The sequence below is a fragment of the Netta rufina genome, assembly GCF_964035555.1.
Source record: "Netta rufina genome assembly, chromosome: 4".
In the NCBI taxonomy this organism is placed as follows: domain Eukaryota; kingdom Metazoa; phylum Chordata; class Aves; order Anseriformes; family Anatidae; genus Netta; species Netta rufina.
Window position 1 is genome coordinate 75,399,188 of NC_140127.1, and position 18,121 is coordinate 75,417,308.

The 18,121-nt window shown below is 55.3% G+C and overlaps 3 protein-coding genes across 3 annotated transcripts; 1 reads left to right on the forward strand and 2 right to left on the reverse strand.

Moving 5' to 3' along the window:
• Positions 1-11: 11 nt before the first annotated feature.
• PRADC1 (protease associated domain containing 1) lies at positions 12-2,576 on the forward strand. The gene is made up of 5 exons (XM_084286361.1): positions 12-78; positions 537-637; positions 987-1,096; positions 1,614-1,781; positions 2,000-2,576. The coding sequence occupies exons 1-5, from the start codon at positions 24-26 to the stop codon at positions 2,118-2,120; spliced, it is 555 nt and encodes a 184-aa protein (XP_084142487.1). The 5' UTR covers positions 12-23; the 3' UTR covers positions 2,121-2,576.
• Positions 2,577-2,683: 107 nt separating this feature from the next.
• Positions 2,684-8,923, reverse strand: SMYD5 (SMYD family member 5). Its single transcript, XM_084286360.1, has 13 exons — positions 8,796-8,923; positions 8,405-8,513; positions 7,645-7,784; positions 7,293-7,414; positions 6,609-6,678; positions 6,064-6,168; positions 5,632-5,694; positions 5,358-5,428; positions 4,952-5,058; positions 4,545-4,601; positions 4,144-4,238; positions 3,859-3,929; positions 2,684-3,722 (listed from the first exon to the last, which is right to left on the reverse strand). The coding sequence occupies exons 1-13, from the start codon at positions 8,883-8,885 to the stop codon at positions 3,584-3,586; spliced, it is 1,239 nt and encodes a 412-aa protein (XP_084142486.1). The 5' UTR covers positions 8,886-8,923; the 3' UTR covers positions 2,684-3,583.
• A 2,748-nt stretch (positions 8,924-11,671) lies between these two features.
• LOC311208943 (homeobox protein not2-like) lies at positions 11,672-15,094 on the reverse strand (the record flags this gene model as incomplete). Its single annotated transcript, XM_084285989.1, has 3 exons — positions 11,672-11,830; positions 12,082-12,290; positions 14,935-15,094. The coding sequence occupies 3 exons, from the start codon at positions 15,092-15,094 to the stop codon at positions 11,672-11,674; spliced, it is 528 nt and encodes a 175-aa protein (XP_084142115.1).
• Between the last annotated feature and the right edge of the window lie 3,027 nt (positions 15,095-18,121).

Below are 18,121 nucleotides of genomic sequence, written 5' to 3' on the forward strand. Positions count from 1 at the left end.
AGGGGGCGGGGCCGGGCGCAGCCATGCTCCGCCGCTCGCTGTGGCTCTGCCTCTGCCTCTGCTCCTGCCCGGCCCGCGGTGAGCGGCCCCGGGGACCCCCGGGGACCCCCAGGGACATCCCCGGAGACATCCCCGGAGAGCCCCGGGAACCCTCGGGGACCCTTGGGTTCAGGCCCAGGCGCTGCCGGAGGGTGCAGGGCCCGCCAGGCCCAGCCCCCCTCAGGGCCCCTCAGCCCCCCTCAGCTCTCCCCAGGGCCCCTCAGGGCTTCTCAGCCCCCCAGCTCCCCTCATCCCCCCTCAGCGCCTTTCAGGGCTCCTCAGCCCCCCTCAGGGCTCCTCAAATCCCTCAGACCCCCTCAGGGCCCCTTAGCACCCCTTAGAGTCCATTAGCTCCCCTCAGCCCCTTCCCAGGTCCTTTTTTTTATTATTTTTATTTTTTATTATTATTATTTTTTTTAATTAATTTTTCTATTTTTTGTTGGGGAGTTTTGTGTTTTCCCTCAGCCTCTCACCGCCTGCTCTCCCCCACCCCGCAGGCCTGCGCATCCACGAGTACCTGTACTTCCAAGTGCTGAGCCCTGGCGACATCCGCTACATCTTCACGGCCACGCCGGCCAAGGATTTCGGCGGGGTGTTTGTAAGTACAGCCATAAACCCGTGCCCTTTCCTGACATTTCACCACGGGGGCGTTTGTAAGGATAGGAATAAACGCAGATCCCATCCTGATGTTTCACTGTGGGGCCCCCACCTCGATGTTTCACCACTTCAGGGCCCCCACCTTGACGTTTTGCCATTTCGGGGCCCTCTGATATCATTTTTTTAAGGAAAAGGAGCAAATTTAGCAAATTTATTCCCCATAAACCTTCTCCTGGCAGCCCTAAAGCCCCCCCGGGGCGCATCCCACGGGGGGCAGCGGGACAGAGAGGGGCGGGGGCAGCAAATTTCGTGCTCAGCCCCACTCAGCCCTGCCTGTCTTGCCCTCGGAGAACACAAGGTACGACCAGATCCACCTGGTCCCAGCGGATCCCCCCGAAGCCTGCGGAGAGCTGAACAATGGAGTCTTCATCCAGGACCAGATCGCTTTGGTGGAGCGGGGGTAGGTCCACGCTGCGGGAGCTGCTTTTGGGGGGGGGGGGGGAACCTCGAGGTAGGATTGGAGCCACTCGTGGGGCGGTTTGTGGCAGTGCCACGGCACGGAAAGGTGCTGCCACCACCCCCAGCTTCTCTCTGGGACCTTCCCCACGTGTGGAAAAGAAGGGAGGATGCTTTCAGCCCCGAGCGTTTCACGTGGCAGCTCTTAGAAAGCAGTTGGAAAAAGCTGTATTTTTTTTTCCCCTTAGGCCCAGCGGCAAAATTTGGGCAGTCACATCCTTAAATATGAACGCAGGGAGCTCTATTTTTATTTATTCGAGTCTGATTTACTCAAAGAGGCGTTGGGAGAGGCACGGTGACAGGGAGATGGATCCTTTTGTGGGTATCTCCAGCGCTTGCTGCCTCAGTGGTGCCTCTGCTGGTTGCAGAGGCTGAAGCCGAGGCAGATACCCACAAATCTCCCAGCTTTGCGCCCCAAAAGCCCTCAGTTCGGACAAAATATTCCTGATCCCGTGCCCCAGGGGCTGCTCGTTCCTCTCGAAGACGCGCGTGATCCAGGAGCACGGAGGGCGGGCGGTGATCATCGCGGACAACGCCTACGATAACGACAGCTTCTACATCGAGATGATCCAGGACAGCACCAGGAGGACGGCCGACATCCCCGCGCTTTTCCTCCTGGGCAGGGACGGGTAGGTGCCTCGGGGGGCTTCTCCTCGGCCCCAATCTCATGGGAAGGGCTGAGAAAATCCCATTCCCACTAAAAAGGGAGGTCCCAGCGTCCCACCAAGCTTTGAGCCGGATTTTTGGTGGATTTTGTCTAATTTAACCAAGTTTCTGAGCCGGCCAGAAGTCTGTGCTCGCCTCGGGGCTCCGTTTTCCCCTCCCCACATCCCTTTTATCCTCGCAGGTACATGATCAGGCGCTCGCTGGAGCAGCACGGGCTCCCCTGGGCCGTCATCTCCATCCCCGTCAACGTCACCAGCATCCCGACCTACGAGATGATGCAGCCCCCCTGGACCTTCTGGTAGCAGCAGATCGAGGACTTGTTTTTTTTGGGGGGGAAATCCCTGGATTTCACCCCCCCGTGGACCTGTTCTCCCAAAATCCCAGCCCCACGGGGGAGATCTTCGTGCTGGCGTGGAGCTGGGCAAAACCCCAGCGCCCGAGGTGGGGCCTCGAGCAACCGAACAACCTTTGTAGGGACTTTTTGGGAGGGAGGGGACGGCCCGGCGCCTCCCCAGGAAGGTTTTAAGGATGCCAACGGGAGTTTGTGGTGCTGATTCGGGGGGATGCAGCATTACAACCCGAAGGGGAGGGGAGGGAGGTGGATACGGGCTCGCCCGGCCCCTGTGTATTTTTGTCTGAGCTAATGAAGTCTGGACAAGTTTTAGAGAAAGGGGAGTTTCTCTTTTTTTTTTTAGCTGCGGATAAAAGAACGATTTCATCCCTTTTTTTTTTCCCCAGTACCCTTCCCAAGCTGCCTCCTGCCGCTGTGGCAGGGCTCGTGGCTGCCCTCACACCTCACCCTGCCCCCCCCAAAATCCTAAACCCTGTCCTTTTTGTACCTGCTGTCCCCCCAGTTCCCACATAACCGCAAAGACGCAGCCCTGGGGCTCACCAGGCTCAGTTTATTACCAACACTGAAGGGCCCTGGGGGGGCCACCCGAGGCTGGGGACAAGCAGAGGGGCATGGGGCTGGCAGGGATGGTTGTGGCAGAGGTGCCCAGCTCCCCCCAGACACCCCTGGAAGGGAACGGGCTGGAAAAACAGCTCCAAAAACAAACAGGGTGGGGGGAAAAAAATAACCCCGGGTGCTTCCCAGCCTCGCTGTGAAACCCCAAACATTTTCTGGGCTCTGTGAGGGGGGATTTGCTTGCACGACCCAGCCTGTGGCAGCTGCAGCCCTCCCTAAACAGCCCAGCAAGGAAAGCTGGGGCTGAGGGAGGGAGGATTGATGGCCCACCCCCACGGATTTGGGTGTCTGAGCCACCCCGAGGCGTTTTTGCCCCACTTTTCAACCCGTTTCACCCCTCAGTTGCTGCTCACCGAGCTCAAGGCGTGGAACGGAGCGCGCAGAAAGCCCCCAGCCCCTCGGCGTGTTAATACGGACATTAAATAATTCCCCTCGTGCACGCACACCCACACACTCACACTCCCCTCATCCCCGCGGGGTGGGAAACGACACCCCCACGGCCCCAAGAGCCCCTCCAGCTGCCCCTACAACCACCACTCGGCCCCAAGAGGTACCGGGACGAGGCAGGGGGCTGCTGGCTCGTCCCCAACCCTCGCAGGGAGGACGGGGACGGCCTCACACGCACGCACACACAGAACGAGGGCAGGTGGAAGCGGGGCCTGCCTCCTGCTCCCTCACTGCCCTGCTCCGACACAGCTCCACGCCCCCCGACCCCACAACACAACCCTGTTTTTGAATAGTTAAAGCTGCAGCCCTCCGGGAGGACCCTTTCCTCTCGCCCGTCCCTTTTCCTCTCGCTCACACGTCGGTCATCTCGTCCTCCAGCTCGGCGTCGTCCGTCTCCCCTTCGCCTTCCTCCTCCTCGTCCGACGTCGCGTCGGGGTCGTCGGCTTGCGCCAGGCACTTGGGACACGAGCAGGTGAACAGGTAGTTCTCCCTGGGAGAGGGGAGAGGAAGGAAAAAAAAGAGGGAGGGAGGTGAGACGGGCGCAGATCTGATGAGGCAGGGGGCTAAAAGTGGCGCTTGTGGGTTTGGGGCTGCTGGGATGGGGTTGGGGGGTGTCTGCCCCCTACCTGAGTATCTTGTTGCGGCTGTGTCTGCTCCGCTCCCTCTGACAGCAGTCCAGGTAGCTGATGCAGATTTCCTGCCAGCAAAAAGAAAAAGGGCCGGGCTGAGAACCGCCCCAAAAGCCTCGTGGAAACGCGGGGTCAAGAGGCAACTCCGTGGAGTAAGGCTGAAATTCATCCCAGCCAGGGAACCGTCCCGTGGCGGGACAAATAAAGAGGTACAGGGCTGGGGTTTAGGGTTTGGGGTGAAGGTAGGGAACCACCGGGTTCGCCCGCACGCCTCTGCCTCACCTCTCCTGCTTCGATGTCCTCCAGAGCCGTCAGATGCAGGAGGAAATTGTTGTCCGGGAAGGACGTCTCGGCGTTGGGGATGCAGCTGTGGTTACCTGGGGGGGGACGCCAGTCAGGGCTCCTCCAGACAAAAGGAACGTCCAGGACCCCAAAACAGGCAGTGGGGCTTGTGCCAGCCATCCCAGGTGGCCCAGGAGCACGTTTTGCTAGCCAAACCCTGCTATTTTGGCTACTAAGCAGTGCTTCCAACAGGGAGGGCCACAGCTGGGCTAAGGACACGATGCTGCGGCCACCCCACCCGCACGGGGGACACGCTGGGGGCTAGGAAAAGGTGACTCGGGCCAGCAGGGCGCAACCCTCCCCTGGCTGCCAGCTCCTCCCGCAGCCCTCCTCTTACTTACAGCAGCTCTGCAGCACGTAGAGACCCGATCCCTCGCAGTTGAGGAACTCTCCCGATTCTGCAGCAGAGTAAGAATAACGTTAAGAGCGGGTTAAGGCTTTGTGGGGGCTGCTCTGGCTCTGCCACACACGCAGCACGAGGAGAAAACCCCCAGCCAGCGAACATTTGTGGCAAGCAGGGAGAAATTTCTTCCCTCTGCACTTCCACACGGCCTTTACTTGTTGTTTTTTTTCCCTTTCCCCTTTAGTTAAATCGTTTAATAATAGTTTTTCCTTAATAATTCTTCATTCCCGTTAATTAACTCATCCTTATCTCAGCCAAATGAACAGCACAGGCAGGTCTTTGAGTGTTTTGAGTGTTTTTTCCAAACGGGATCCCTCGGCTGAGCCTTCCTTTTCGAGCCCTCACCCTTCTCGATGTCCTTGTAGAGCTGGTCGATGAAGGCGTCCAGCTCCTCTCGCTGCAGCATGGGGAGATCCAGCGCGTCGCAGGCGTGCACCCACTGGCTCAGGGAGCTGTCGGGAAGCAGAAAAACACCACTACAGCCCCACAGCGCTGCGGGGGCACGGTGGGACCCCATATGGGGTGGTCTAAGGGTTAAATTCGTGTTTCGAGCAGCCACGGTCTGGCAGAGGGACACCAAAAGGTTGGACGGAGCCGAAATGAAGGGCTGCTTTTAATTTCCCCCCCCCAGCTTCACCCCTCACATCCAAACCCAGAAATTACTGAGGTCGATGCAGATTTGCAGGCTGTGCACCCCCTCCGTGCCCCGTTTTCGCAGCCCTGCAACAAGCTCCCAGGAAAGCCTCGTTACCTGGTTCCTATGCCTTGGCCGTTGGTCCCAACGAGGGCAAAGAGGGATCGAAAGCCTTCTGGGGTGAACCACTGCAGAAGGGAGGTGAGAAATCAGCTGAGGCCAGGCCAGTGGCTGCAGCACCTCGCCTTGCACGTACCCCAAACCCCACAGGGAGCTTTGGGGGCAGTGAGAAAAGGGGCAGAGTCCCAGGGCAGACGTGACCCAGGGGAACTGGCACCCCAAAAAAAGGTCCTGCCACGCTCCTGGGTTAGGAGCAGGTGACTCAACTCACCCTGCTGAGATGCTCATCGTAAAGGGCTTCGGTGAAGAGCAAACGCAGCAGCTCCAGCTGGCCCTGGCGGAACACGGGAACACCATTAGGGTGCATCAACACCACGGGGAGTCAGCCCAGCGCAGGGCAGGAGGCTCAGGAGCCAGGCTCCTCGTCCTTCCCTGCAAGGCTGGAGGGTTGACGCCCTTAAAGCAGCAAGAAACCGCTCATTTTAGCAGCAAAACCACCTGCTGAGGAGACAGCAGCTCAATATCATCACCCTGTCCCGTTCCCCGAGCTGAAGCAGTCCCACAACAGAAGGGCCAGCAGGTTTTTGCTGCAGCATCCTAACCCCAAAGCCCTCTAAGCGACCTCCTTCCTCTCTGCCACAGGCACAGGCGGGTTGGAGGGCTCCCAGCACCCGACGCACCCACGTGGCTGCCAGGCTCTTACCTTAAATTTGTCCCCCAGCAGTTTGTGAGCGATCTCCTCCTCCTCGTTTGCTGTCTTACTGCAGAACTGCGAGAAGGCCTTGATCCACCAGTCCTTGTCCTTAGCCTTAAAAGGGAATCGAGCAAAGAAACTGCATCAAAACCACTTTCTTCCCCTGCCAGGAGAACTGGGGGGAGAAAACGAGCCCCGCTGAACTCAGAGGTGTCCAGCCTGCTTTTCTGTCCAGCCACCAGAAGCAGTTGCATGGCAGGAGTTTACTGCCAGCGAAAGCATCAAGAAAGCCGGGCCAAAGAAGCAGAGCCAAAGGAAGGGTTCCATCCTGCCTAATTAATTTGGGATGAAAAAAAAAAAAAACATCTGCTTGGCTCAGGACACTGAAGCCTCCTCTGCTGCCTGCTCTGTCTACAACCAGGGATCTCTAGACATTGAAATCTCTTCAAGAAGGAAAGCGCTCTGCCAAAAAGAGATCAGTCCCTGGAAGTAAAAGCCACAGCAGGAGAAAGAAACCTCACACCAGCAGCCGTGGAGTCAAACGACAGCCGTACCTGTTTGACAGTGGCGACCATCCGGGCCATCAGCATGATGCTGGAAGTCTCCGGTGGATAATGCATGTTTCTGGAGAGGAACAGAGAAGGAAGATGAGATCAGTGCTGGTACGGAAAGAAAAATCCAGAGGGAGGCAGGGGCAGCTGCTATCTTTGTGCTCAGGCCTGAGCTCATCACCAAAGCGGCCAGCCCAGGGAGAGAAGCCTGCACCCACCTGGGAGTCCAGGGGATACAAAGAATCCCCTACAACTCCCCTAAACCAGAGCCCAGGGAATAGCCCTGGTCCCGTGGAAACCCAAAGGCTGCACAAGAGCTGGGGTTTGTGACTAGGTTTGGGGCAGGGATGTCGCTTCTCCCCCTCTGTGCCCATTTTGTCACTTGCAAGCAGGGATGGCAATTTATGGACGTGCAGGAGTTCTGTGAGGCGGATCTCCAAGCAGCTGGAGATGTGGCAGGCATGCTCTAAAACTGCAGGAGCGAGCGCTGTGCAGCTCAGGGCTTTGTAGCCCTTTACTGGGTGAAAAATAAGAACTGCTCAGCCCGTGTCCAAACCCACAGCCACCCCATGCAGGGATGCAAAGCAAGAACGGTCTTCGGCACTGCTCCCAAGTTAGTGTCACCCAGCCTGGGACACTAGAGCCACCGCCTCTGCCCGTGGAGCACCAGGCAGGTTGATCCCCTACCTCCATGCCTCCTGCAGCTTGTTGAGGGGGTGCGTGGGGTCGTCACGGGACGGGCCGAGGCAGAGGACCTGGTGGTACTGCTCCAAAGCGGCCTGCCTGCATTCAGCACTGCAGTACGTCACCTAGAGCGAGGGGCACAGCGCCCGGCGTCGGCTACAGCAGCAGGAAAAGGGCTCCTGGGCCCCGCTGTGTCCCCTCCCTGACCAGTCTGAGCCCCAGCTCTTTAGCGATGCGGAAAGGGGAAAGGCAGGAACCCATTTCGGGGCAAAAAGCTTTACTGAGGGCCTGGCCAGATGCTATAAAGGACTCAGCGACCCCAGGCAGGCCACGATCCCTTTCGGTAACCCCATACCTGGCAGCGGGGACACTGCTGGTGCAGGTCTTTCCGGATGCTGCACTGCTCTGGGTGAGGCAGCACCAGGGAGCTTTTCCCCAGCAGCCGCTGGGCGTTCTCCTCCGCCGTCTCCAAAGCTCGCAGGCAGTGATCGCAGGCTGGAGGGGAGAAAACACAACCAGACACGCAGTGAGACGTGTGTTTAAGGGCTGTATGATGCACACCACAAGCATCCTCATTTTGCTGATCAGCTCAGCAAGCAGCGCGGTCTACGCAGGGCAAGGCTCGGCTTGTGTACAAACCCCATTTTTGCATTTCTCTTCTCCATGTCACACTATATCATCTCCTTAGACCCAAAAGCACCAGCCCAGCAGAGCAGTTTAAGCCACGTACACTAAAAAAGTTTAAAAACCTTGCTTTTCCAACCTGTGCCCTGCGTTTTCACACCTCCAGAGCACGCTGGCATCCTTGCGGGCTCTACCTTGTGCTGGGGAAATGAGGATTGTCACCCAAACCACACAAAATTTGGGGTCCTCACCCCCTCGGTGGCATGGGGTAATGGGGATTGTCACCCAAACCACCCAAAAATCGGGGTCCTCACCCTTTGGTGGCATGTGGTGCTTTTTTTTCCAGCTCGAAGGCTGAGCGTTTATCCCCTCACACCATTCGCAAGGCAAAACGCCAGCAGTGCCACACGCCTGGCGGTGCCAAAACCAACCCCAAAACCCTTCCTTTGGAACAAAAAAAATAGCAATTTGTCAATAAACCTTCGCCTCACCTCGGTAGTTGTACAATGCGTTCCAGAGGAACTGGGAGGCCACCACCGGCCGCTCCACGAAGACGGTCTCCCCTTTGCGGATGCTCCTGGTGGCGAACAAGCCTTTCCCCTGCGAAGGAAGAAAACGTGGTTCAGGGGAGCAGAGAAAAGGGGCCGCACACCCCAAAGCGAACCCCAAGTTTTGAGCTTTTCACCCCAAAACCGAGCCCGCCTGGGCACGGCGCTGCCTGAGGCGAGGCGGGGAGCGACCCCCCTGAGGCGGCGCCGGGGCTTCTCCCCCTTTACCAGCGGGGATCCGCCAGGGCTGTGGTGGCACCGGGGGGCTCAAGGGACCGAAGGAGGAGAGCTGAGGGACAGGGGGAAGGCAGCACGCCCCTCGGGCCGGCCTCACCTTGGCGCTGCTGATGAACCGAGCCTCAGCCGCGGCCCCGGGCTGGGCTCCAGCCGGGGAGCCGCACACGTCCCCCGCCGCGGCGGCCATCTTCGGGCGGCGACTTCCCCGCTCTGACCCGCCGGGGGCGGGAAGCGCTTCCTCCTCCTCCTCCTCTTTCATTTTTTTTTCTCCTCCTCCTCTTTTTTTTTCTTCTCCTCCTCTTTTTTCCTTCTCTTCACCGCCCTCACCCCCCTCAGCCCCTTGGCCGAAGGGCGGGCGGGCGGGCGGGGGCTAGCCGCCATCTTAGCCCTCCCCTCACCTCGCCGACACCCTGGTCCCCTCCAAAAAACACCAAAAAACACCTCCAAAAATCCTCCAAACGGGGCCTCCGCCGTCAGCCGGGAGCGTGACTGGCTCGCCGCTATAAATTACTGTTTTATTTTAACCACCCTGACGGGGAGGGACAGCCCCTGTCAGGCGAGAAGGCGCTGTGCCCCTCACGGTGTGAGGAGACGCGTCCCGCTGCCCTCAAAACCGGCCCAGCCTTCTGCAAAATAAACACAAAATTTACACACGTTAACATGCGACCTTGCTTTCCCCAGCCTGGCTGTCTGCAAACGCCTAAAATCAATGAAAACAGAGAGTTCAGTTGTATTTAATCAGACTTTAATTCATGCTGGAGCTGACAGAACCCGCTTGACTCAGCCCCACTCCTTGATCGCGGGTTTGGGAACGGGGCATGGTTTCTTTGGGGAGCTTTGGGGTTTTTTTCGGTGTCACTAGGTGTCACTGTCGGCTCGTGGTTCTCCTCCAAGTGCTTAAAATCGTTTTAGCTTTTATTTCCTGCGAGCTCCTGTTGGGAGCGCTGCTAAGCCGTGCCCGCAGTCCTGCAACAAGGACTGGGGCGCAGGTGAATAAATGCTACCTCAGGAGTGATATTTTACTTGCATCTTCACACTAACAGCAAAAAGAGTAGCCATTAATGTAATAATAGCGCTATGTGTCCTCTTTTTGTAAGGTTTCAGTGGAAAGTCATAGTGTAGGAGCATCAGCTTGAGCTCAACCATTTCTGCCCATGCTAACCTAATGTGGCATTTATTATAAATGCAGGAACTGGACAAAAAATATCTACTTTCAACCTTAACGTGGGCTATCAATTTCCATTTTAAAAATAAAAATGTAAGGGAGGATGGAAATACGTGTTTTTTTGTTTTAATAAATTTCACATTAAAATTAGAGTGGTTGGAAATGTTTCCCCCCTGCTTTCTGGCACTTACAAGTTAAATTTCAGCTGATCTGTTTAAAAGCTGTCCTTGCTCAACTCAAGCCGAGGTCAGTGCACAGGTTTACCAGCAAACACAGACATGTGTGAGGGGGAAATGCTTGTGTTTGTATTGGCATTTTGGGAAGGAAAATGGGTCAGAGGAAACCACATTGTGATGGCTTCTGCTGCTTGAAAGCTGCTGTTACTTTTTGACAACAGGAGTCTTGTCAGGAGGTTTCCATTTTTTATTTATTTTTTAACCAATTTCCTGGGAAACACAGAAAACCAAGCACAACAGAAAGGATGGATAGCCCATCTTCAGCAGCTGCAGGGCAAAAAGCCACCGAGGCATTGCTGCCCACCTCAAAACCAAGGTGATGCCAAACCCTGCCATCCCCACCCAGTCCCATTTCTTTTTTAAAACACGCTATTTTTATTAAGAAACAAAGCAAATAAATAACACTTAACAAGGAAAACAAAAAAAAAGATATTTCTATAAATAATAAAAGAGTAAAGTGATATACAGTGTTGGGGGTCAGGAGGAGGCACGATGAATTACCCTGAGCTCGCGGCACCCTGGGACTGCAAGGTGACAGCCAGAGCGCTTAGCTGCTGCTGGTGTGGACCCAAAGAATTACTAAAACAGACAGGAAAGCCCAAATAATTGTTTATCACCAGCCCCTTGGAGCCCTTCCACCCACCACACAGCAGCGCGGGGTTGCAGATGTGCTCGCCAAGCGCTCCAGGTGCTGCTTCCCCCAGCACCGTGGTGTGTAACGAGGAGAGCAGAGAGCAGCCGCCGTCTGGGCCGGGATCAGCACATCTGGCCGAGGGGCAGGGGGCCGTCTGAAGCAGCAGAGGTGTTGGAAAGCTGTGGTTTTGTAACAGCCCCCGATCCCCGCACCTCAGCAAGCCGGGGGAGCGCCTTGTTCCCTGCTGCGGCAGCGTGCACGCACCATGGGGAAGGAAGGCAGTGTCGGAAAGCTGAGAGACCCACGGGGGGTTTGGGAAGGCAAAACGAAGGCAAAAATACAGCAAGGCACAAGACAGGAGGCACTTCTGCTCCAGGGGTAGACCCAGGCCCTGTTCATCATACTGCAAGGATAATATATGAACGGAAATACGAATAAAGATAATACGGGTGGGAGCAAAGGACTTTACAGCTTTTGCTTTTTTTTTGTTGTGATCTCAGTATCAAACATGGGAATCCAGATATCCAGGAGAAACGACCCGGGCTGGTTCTCCTCCCAGCACGGGTTTCCCCTCTTAGGAGCACACGGTCACCTGCAACACCCTGTGTGCAAATGCCCTCATGCTCACAGCCTTCACAGACACCACCCGATCGTCACCCCAGCCTCTCTTAACGGGAACTGTTCGTGCTCCTTGGCACTTCAACAGCAAACGAGATCACACACACACCTTGCCACAACCGTGGCACCAGCATTGCAGCTGGCCTGGCGATGAGCCCCAGGAACGATGGGGTCTCTGCACTTGGGGGGGGCAAGCTGCATTTCTCTCAGACTGAGAGATTTAAGTCTAGCTTGGACCAAACAAGCACAAAATTGCTTGTACCTCCCATCGGGCAGGCACATCTGCAAAAAACAAGTGGCAGCTGAATCCCACCAGCTGCTCAAAGCTCGACGTCCACTGTGTCCTCCTCGTGGTCCTTGGTGTCCGTCGTGTCGGCGGAGGTGGGCTGCATCACCCCAAACTGTGCCAGCTTCGCCTTCTTCTGCTCCATGCTCTGCTTCCTCCATTTGATCCTCCGGTTCTGGAACCAGACCTTCACCTAGCAGGGAAACGGCACAACAGCTCAGCACGAGGTTTTCAGAAATACACAGGGAAGAGCAGAAAAAACTTTAGATCCAGTGTCACGCGAGGATTTCTACTGCAATAAATTGTCTCCGGAGGATCTTAACAATCTACATTAGTCCTCCCCAGCTCGAACTCCTGAGCAAACTGCTTCGTGCACCTAAATGTTTTTGTTCTTAACAAAAATAAATAATAAAAAGGATCGTCCCCGGCTGCCCCGTCTCTTACCTGCGTCTCCGTGAGATGCAGAGTTGCGGCCAGGTCGACCCGCTCCGTGCCCACCATGTATTGCTGCTTGAGGAACTCCTGCTCCAGCCGCTCCAGCTGCTCTGGTTTGAAGACCGTGCGGACCCTCTTCATCTTGCAGGGCCCCCCGGACCTCCAGGGCCCAGCAGGGCCCAGGGGATCGGTCCCTACGCAGTGAGACAACTCCAGACCTGCAAAAAACGGGGATGGAAGCGATTTGCATGGTCCAAGCCATTCCTCCAGCCCTGTGTACGTGCCATGCCCAGCTTGCTTTTGCTCCAGCTGAAACCCTGCAGCACACTGCACCGAAGGGGGTCACGAGGAAGTAGCACTAAAAGCAAAGCAGAAATGTCCTCACAGACAGATACAACCTAGAACAGCCCTGGACACGCAGCGAGACCCGAAGAAATCAGGCAGCACTCGATATGAGCGGGGTTTGACCCTTTTACAGGATCCCTGTAATATTATAAAATCCATCTTTATGAGCTGCACAGAGAGCTGCTCTCAGAGCAGGTCCTCACCTCCTCATCTCAGTCCCTCAGCAGGGAGGATGAGCCACAACTTTCCTCATCTGCAGAGGCATCAGTGGGATTTCTTTGAGTCTAGCACGGCCCCCAGCCTAGTTGTGGCCCGATGATAACAATAATTACCTAATTAACACACAATACAGCCCCGCCACCGCAGTATCTGCTGGCACCAGCCTCAGAGCAGCGCTGGTTTTGGTCCTAAATCTCATTCATCCCCATCCTGACTTGCACACATCCCCATGAACAGGAGCGTGGCTGTGACCCCCAGCTCTGTCCCCCAAGGACCTCCCGTGAGCCAGATGTCCCCAGTGTCACCCCCACGACCGCAGAGACCTCGGTCAAGGACCGAGCAAAGGGGGCAGCAGCTGTCAAGGTAGGAAACTTCACATCCAGGGTGCTGGAGATATGGCACACACATTGCTGGGGGCTTTGCAAAGAAGGGTGTAAAGCACTGAGGGATGCTCGAGTCCCTGAGATGCTGGATCAGGGACCTCTGCTCCTCTTCTGACCCCCAGAAAGGCTCCAGGCAGTGGGACCTGCACACACAGGTGAGCCAATGGTGCCAGAACACCCCCAGGTATCAAAATAAACTCATGAAGGTGCTAAGAACCTGGTAGGATACATCTGATGCTACAGCAGAATCTGTCCTGCCAACACTCGGGCACACTTTAAGGATGAGAACCCACTTTTAAAGCCAAGCGTGTGCAGGATCAGGGCAGTAACACTCAAATCTGTGTTTTTTGAAACCTCAGCCCCCAAATAAAGAGACCTGGTGGGGGTATTGGCTCTGCTCTGAGCAGGAGCTGGGTTTGGCAGCCCGTGGGCAGCATCACCAGGGTACAACAGCAGCTTTGGAGGTGTAACAGGTCTTGGAAAGCCAACAACTCGTTTGTCTTTCAGGGTCATGCTGTACAGAACGACGCTGACTCCTCTCCTGTAATGACTGACACGTTCTCCAGCCACAAACGGGCACCTTGACCTCGTTCATCTCATTAATTAATTAATTGGCAGTAAGTTCTGTGTCTGTGTAAGGATTTGTGCCAGCTCAACAACCCCAACTGCACTTAGGATATTTTCAGCGTTCAAATAATTTCACCAGTCACATTTTTTCCCTATTTTGGTACTTGGGATAACAGTGAGTGTGACTTCAAGCACGAAATACTTTGTGGAAATAGTTTTACAAACTGTTCAACTATATTTTCATATTTGTATATGTAATATAATTAACTATATTTTCATATCTGTATATTTGATAGAATACATCGAGTAACGCACACAGCTATAAAGATGCCGCCTGGTAAAAGAAACATTATGTTAAATAGTTAGGCTAAGAAGTTAAAAAAAAGATCCAGATACCAAATATTTTTGGTGTCTGAATATTGTAGCTGTCAGGATCAGGCTAGAGGTCCCGGTACAGGTAAAACTCTGCTTGGCTGCAGGTTTTGTCTGTGCAATATAAAGAATCACGCTCTGAATGCTGAAAATTTCAAGAAAAAGAAGGGGGCAGCTATCCTGCAGAGAGGCACTGCCTGTAAATTACCGATTCTGCCCCAAACTTGCCACTCCCCTCCCTGAGAACACCGCGTGGTGTGTTAGCATCATCCATAACCACAGCATAAATTTACCCACAGCCATCAACAGCAACAAAAACATTTCATCAGGTGCTCTGGCACTAGGAACACAACCAGTTTTGGGGGCTAGGTGCTGCAAAACTTCAGCCAGTGGCCCCAAAATGGTCCCAAAACGATCCCAAAACAGTCCCAAAGCGGTCCCAAAGTGGTACCAAAGTGGTCCCAAAGCCCAAGGCAGCTGCAGGAGAAGCAGGACCCGGGGCTTTGGGGAGCACAGCAGGGCTCCAAGCATTGTGCTGCCGTTTTTAGTGGGTGGAAAGGGAAAAAAAAATCATTTCCATCAACTGAAGCAGCCCTGGAATGGGGCTAGGGGTAGCCAAGGGGACTGTCCCCTGCCCCAAAGCGACCGGGAGGGACTAAATCCCACCGGGGGCTGGCTTCACCCCGATCAGTTATTGTCGGGGGTCACACGGCTGATAATTACTGAGTGAGAAGGGGGGAAAATTAATTATTAGGGAATTTTTCCTCTCTCCATTTCCCTTCCTCCAGCCCAGCCCTTTTAACCCGGGGGTCGGCCGAGGGGCTGCAGGCGATGAAACCGCGGCCGCAATTTTGGCAAAAGGGCAATTTGGGGACCAACCACCCCCCCGAAAAGGGGCTGGGGAGCAGGGAACCCCCCCCCCCCCGGACCCTCTCGGATCCCCTCTCACCTGCGCCGCTGCCTCCCCAGCTCCAGCCCCAGCCCCAACCCCAACCCCAACCCCAAGCCCCCGGCAGCGCCCCCGGCCCCGGCCAGCGCGGGGGCTGCGGGCAGGGGGCGGCGGGGCCGGGCCGGGGGGGGGCGGCGAGGATCGCTTCGATGTGGAAGGGGGTCCCGGGGGTCTTGGGGGGCGGCATGGCCCGAGCTCGTTGCCGCCAGCCGGCCCGAGGGGTTTATATGGGGCGGCGGGGAAGGGGCGCGCTCCCGTATGCAAAACGGGGGGCGGGGGGCTGCCCCACACCGCCGGACACCCCCCCTTCGTCTGGGCTCAACGCCCCCCTCAAAGCTCTCCTCCCTCAGTAACACCCCCCCCCCAAAATCCCTTCTCCTGAAATAACAGCCTCCACAACAGCCCTGATCCCGAAATAACACCCCCAAAAATCCCTCCTCCCGAAATAGCAGCCCCCCCAATAGCCCTGATCCCAAATAACAGCCCCCAAAACCCCTTCTCCCCAAATAATCGCCCCCCAAAACTCCTCCTCCCAAAATAACAGCCCCCCCAACCTCTCCTTTTGAAATAACACCCCCCCGACACCCCTTCTCCCCAAATAATCACCCCCCAAAACCCCTTCTCCCGAAATAACACCCACCCTAAAACCCTAAAATATCTCCTCCCGAAATAACACACCCCAAAAAACATCTCCTCCCAAAATAACAGCCCCCAAAAAAACCTCCTGTCTAAGTAAACCCCCCCGAAACCCCTCTTCACAAAATAACAGCCCCCCAAAACCTCTCCTTCCAGAATAACACCCCCCCAAAAACCCCTCCTCCCCAAATAACAGCTCTCTGACCACCCTCTGACTGAAATAACGCCCCCCAAAATCCCTCCTTCCATACTAACCCTCCCCGACACCCTTCGTTCCAAAATCTCACCCCCAAAAAAACCCTCCCCTTTGAAATTATCCCCCCAACACCCCGCCTTCCATCATACCAGCACCCTTTTTCACCCCTTTTTCTCCACCAGCACCCCTCCTTCCACCGCCACCCACCCCATTCCCCACGGACACCCCACAGACACGGTCCCCATCCCACACCTCGCCCCGTGGCACCCCAAATCCGCACCCACACGTGCCAGCAGAGCATCACCCCCTGCACACCAGGCTGGGGGGGTGTTTGGGGCTGTGCACCCCCCTGGGACACGGGAAAACCATCCTTGAACAGTGGTGTGACCGTGTTTTGGGGTCTGGTGTGGGTGGCACCCCCGTATGACACCCCAGGGGCCGATGGAAACCCGCAGCCGGTGCGGATGCCTCCACGAGCACAGGATTCCCACCCAAAATTCATTTTCTGGTGCACAAACGCAGAGAAATCCCCAGAACTGAGCGATCGGGTTATAAACAGGGAGCAAAAATCCCCCATAATAATAACCCAGTACCGAACATCTCCGTGTGCTCAGCCCGCCGCAAACCCTGCCCCAAACAGGGGATCCCTGCAGGTTGCTCACGCTTTGAACTTTCTTTTCATCGCCCAAGCCAGGGAAAACAGACCTCCCCAGAAAGGAGCAGCTCGGTGTTTTGAGCAATTGGGGCATTTCAAGGCAATTTTGGGGCTGCCTCAGCATGATTCCCCTGCTGGCGTGGCAGCACCCCGGCGATGGCTACCGGGAGGGACAAAGGAATCCCTCAGGTTTGCCTTTGAAACACTTTTTTTGTTGTTGTTGTTTTTTTTTTTTTCCTTTTTTCCTGCCCGTTTTAGCATCCTGCCTTCCACGGCAGCTCCGAAACGGGTGAATAAATACAGCTGCTGCTTTATGGCCCCCTGTCCAAACACGCGGCCCCTAATTGAAATCACACCTCCAAAGCTGGGCGAGCACCGAAACCTCTCCCCCCAAACCCCAAAAAAAAAAAAGCTCCCCCAAGGAAAAGGTGCGAGGGATTTGTCCAGGTTGAAACGTGGATCCAAACGCGCTCATCCACCACTTTTCCTGCCCATTTTTTATATCAGGAGGCTGTGAAATCCCTTAATTATTATTATTATTTTTAATTATTATTTTTTTTCTCTTTCTAGGGAGCCAGGAGCGCCACAATTTTGCTCGCCGTGGGAAGAGAGGGGAGAGAGGCGGCGGCCGTCGACGTTTCTGCCCTGCAGGTGTTGGGATGGGCAGAGGGGGGGAGGCAGGACAGACCCCAAAAAAAGGAGCTCCCATTAGCGCTGTGTGCTCAGCTTAATGCATTCCGCTTAAAAAGCTGGAGATTTTCACCCGCTGGTAACGACTTGGGAAATGTAGCACCCAGCAGCCAGGCCGAGCAGGTTGAGCCTCCCCGGCCCCCCCCAACATCCTCAGGACCTTCTGCAGGGGGAGATGAAAGGACAGACCCTGATCCTTTTTTATTTATTATTTTTTTAATATTTTGGGGGGTGTTTTCTTCCTTTTTTTCTCTTTCTTTTTTTTTTTTTCCTTTTTTTTTTTCAAGAGCGCAGAAAATCAAAGGGGAGGGGGAGCTCCTGAAGGAAGGAGAGGGGGGGGGGGAGGAAAAAAATCCCAACAACAAAACAACAACAAGAAATAAAAAAAAAAAAAGCCCCCAGCCCTTTTGTAAACATCCCCCCTGAGCAAAGGGAAGGGGGTGAAAAGCATTTCCTGATAACTCCATTAAAGAATGAGGCTGCATTAACATTCCAAGTACCTCGACAAGAGATGAAAGTGGGGAACTTGAGCTCAGCCTCTCCTTGCTCCAGATGTTATTATGGGCTCCCTGAAAGGTTTTTTTATTTCTTTTTTTTTGCGCAGAGACAAAGATGTTGCCTACTTCAAACGGGGCTAATTGATGCTAATGACTATCAGATAGAGTGGGGGCCCTCGTTCCCCCCTGCCAAGGGGAAAGAGAGAGCGCATTTTACAATCCCCCCATAGAAAACGCCCCACTCTTCAAACCGGCTCGCTGCTTTGGGGGATTTTTTGTCTCTCCTCGGCTGCTGCTTTCTCTCCTCCTCCTCTCCCAACTCGTTTTTTTTTTTTTTTTCTTTTTTTTTTTTTTTTTCTGTCCCCCCCCCCCTCCCCTTTCTCCCTGGCACCCCGCCGCTCTCGCTTGTTGGCCCATGAGAAATTTCGCACCTCGCCTCTGCCGGGCACCCTGCTCGAGCCTCGAGCCTTCCCGGTGGGCGAAATTTCCCCCAAACCCACAGCAGCCCCATGTGAAAACGTGAGCGAGGTTCGGGGCATT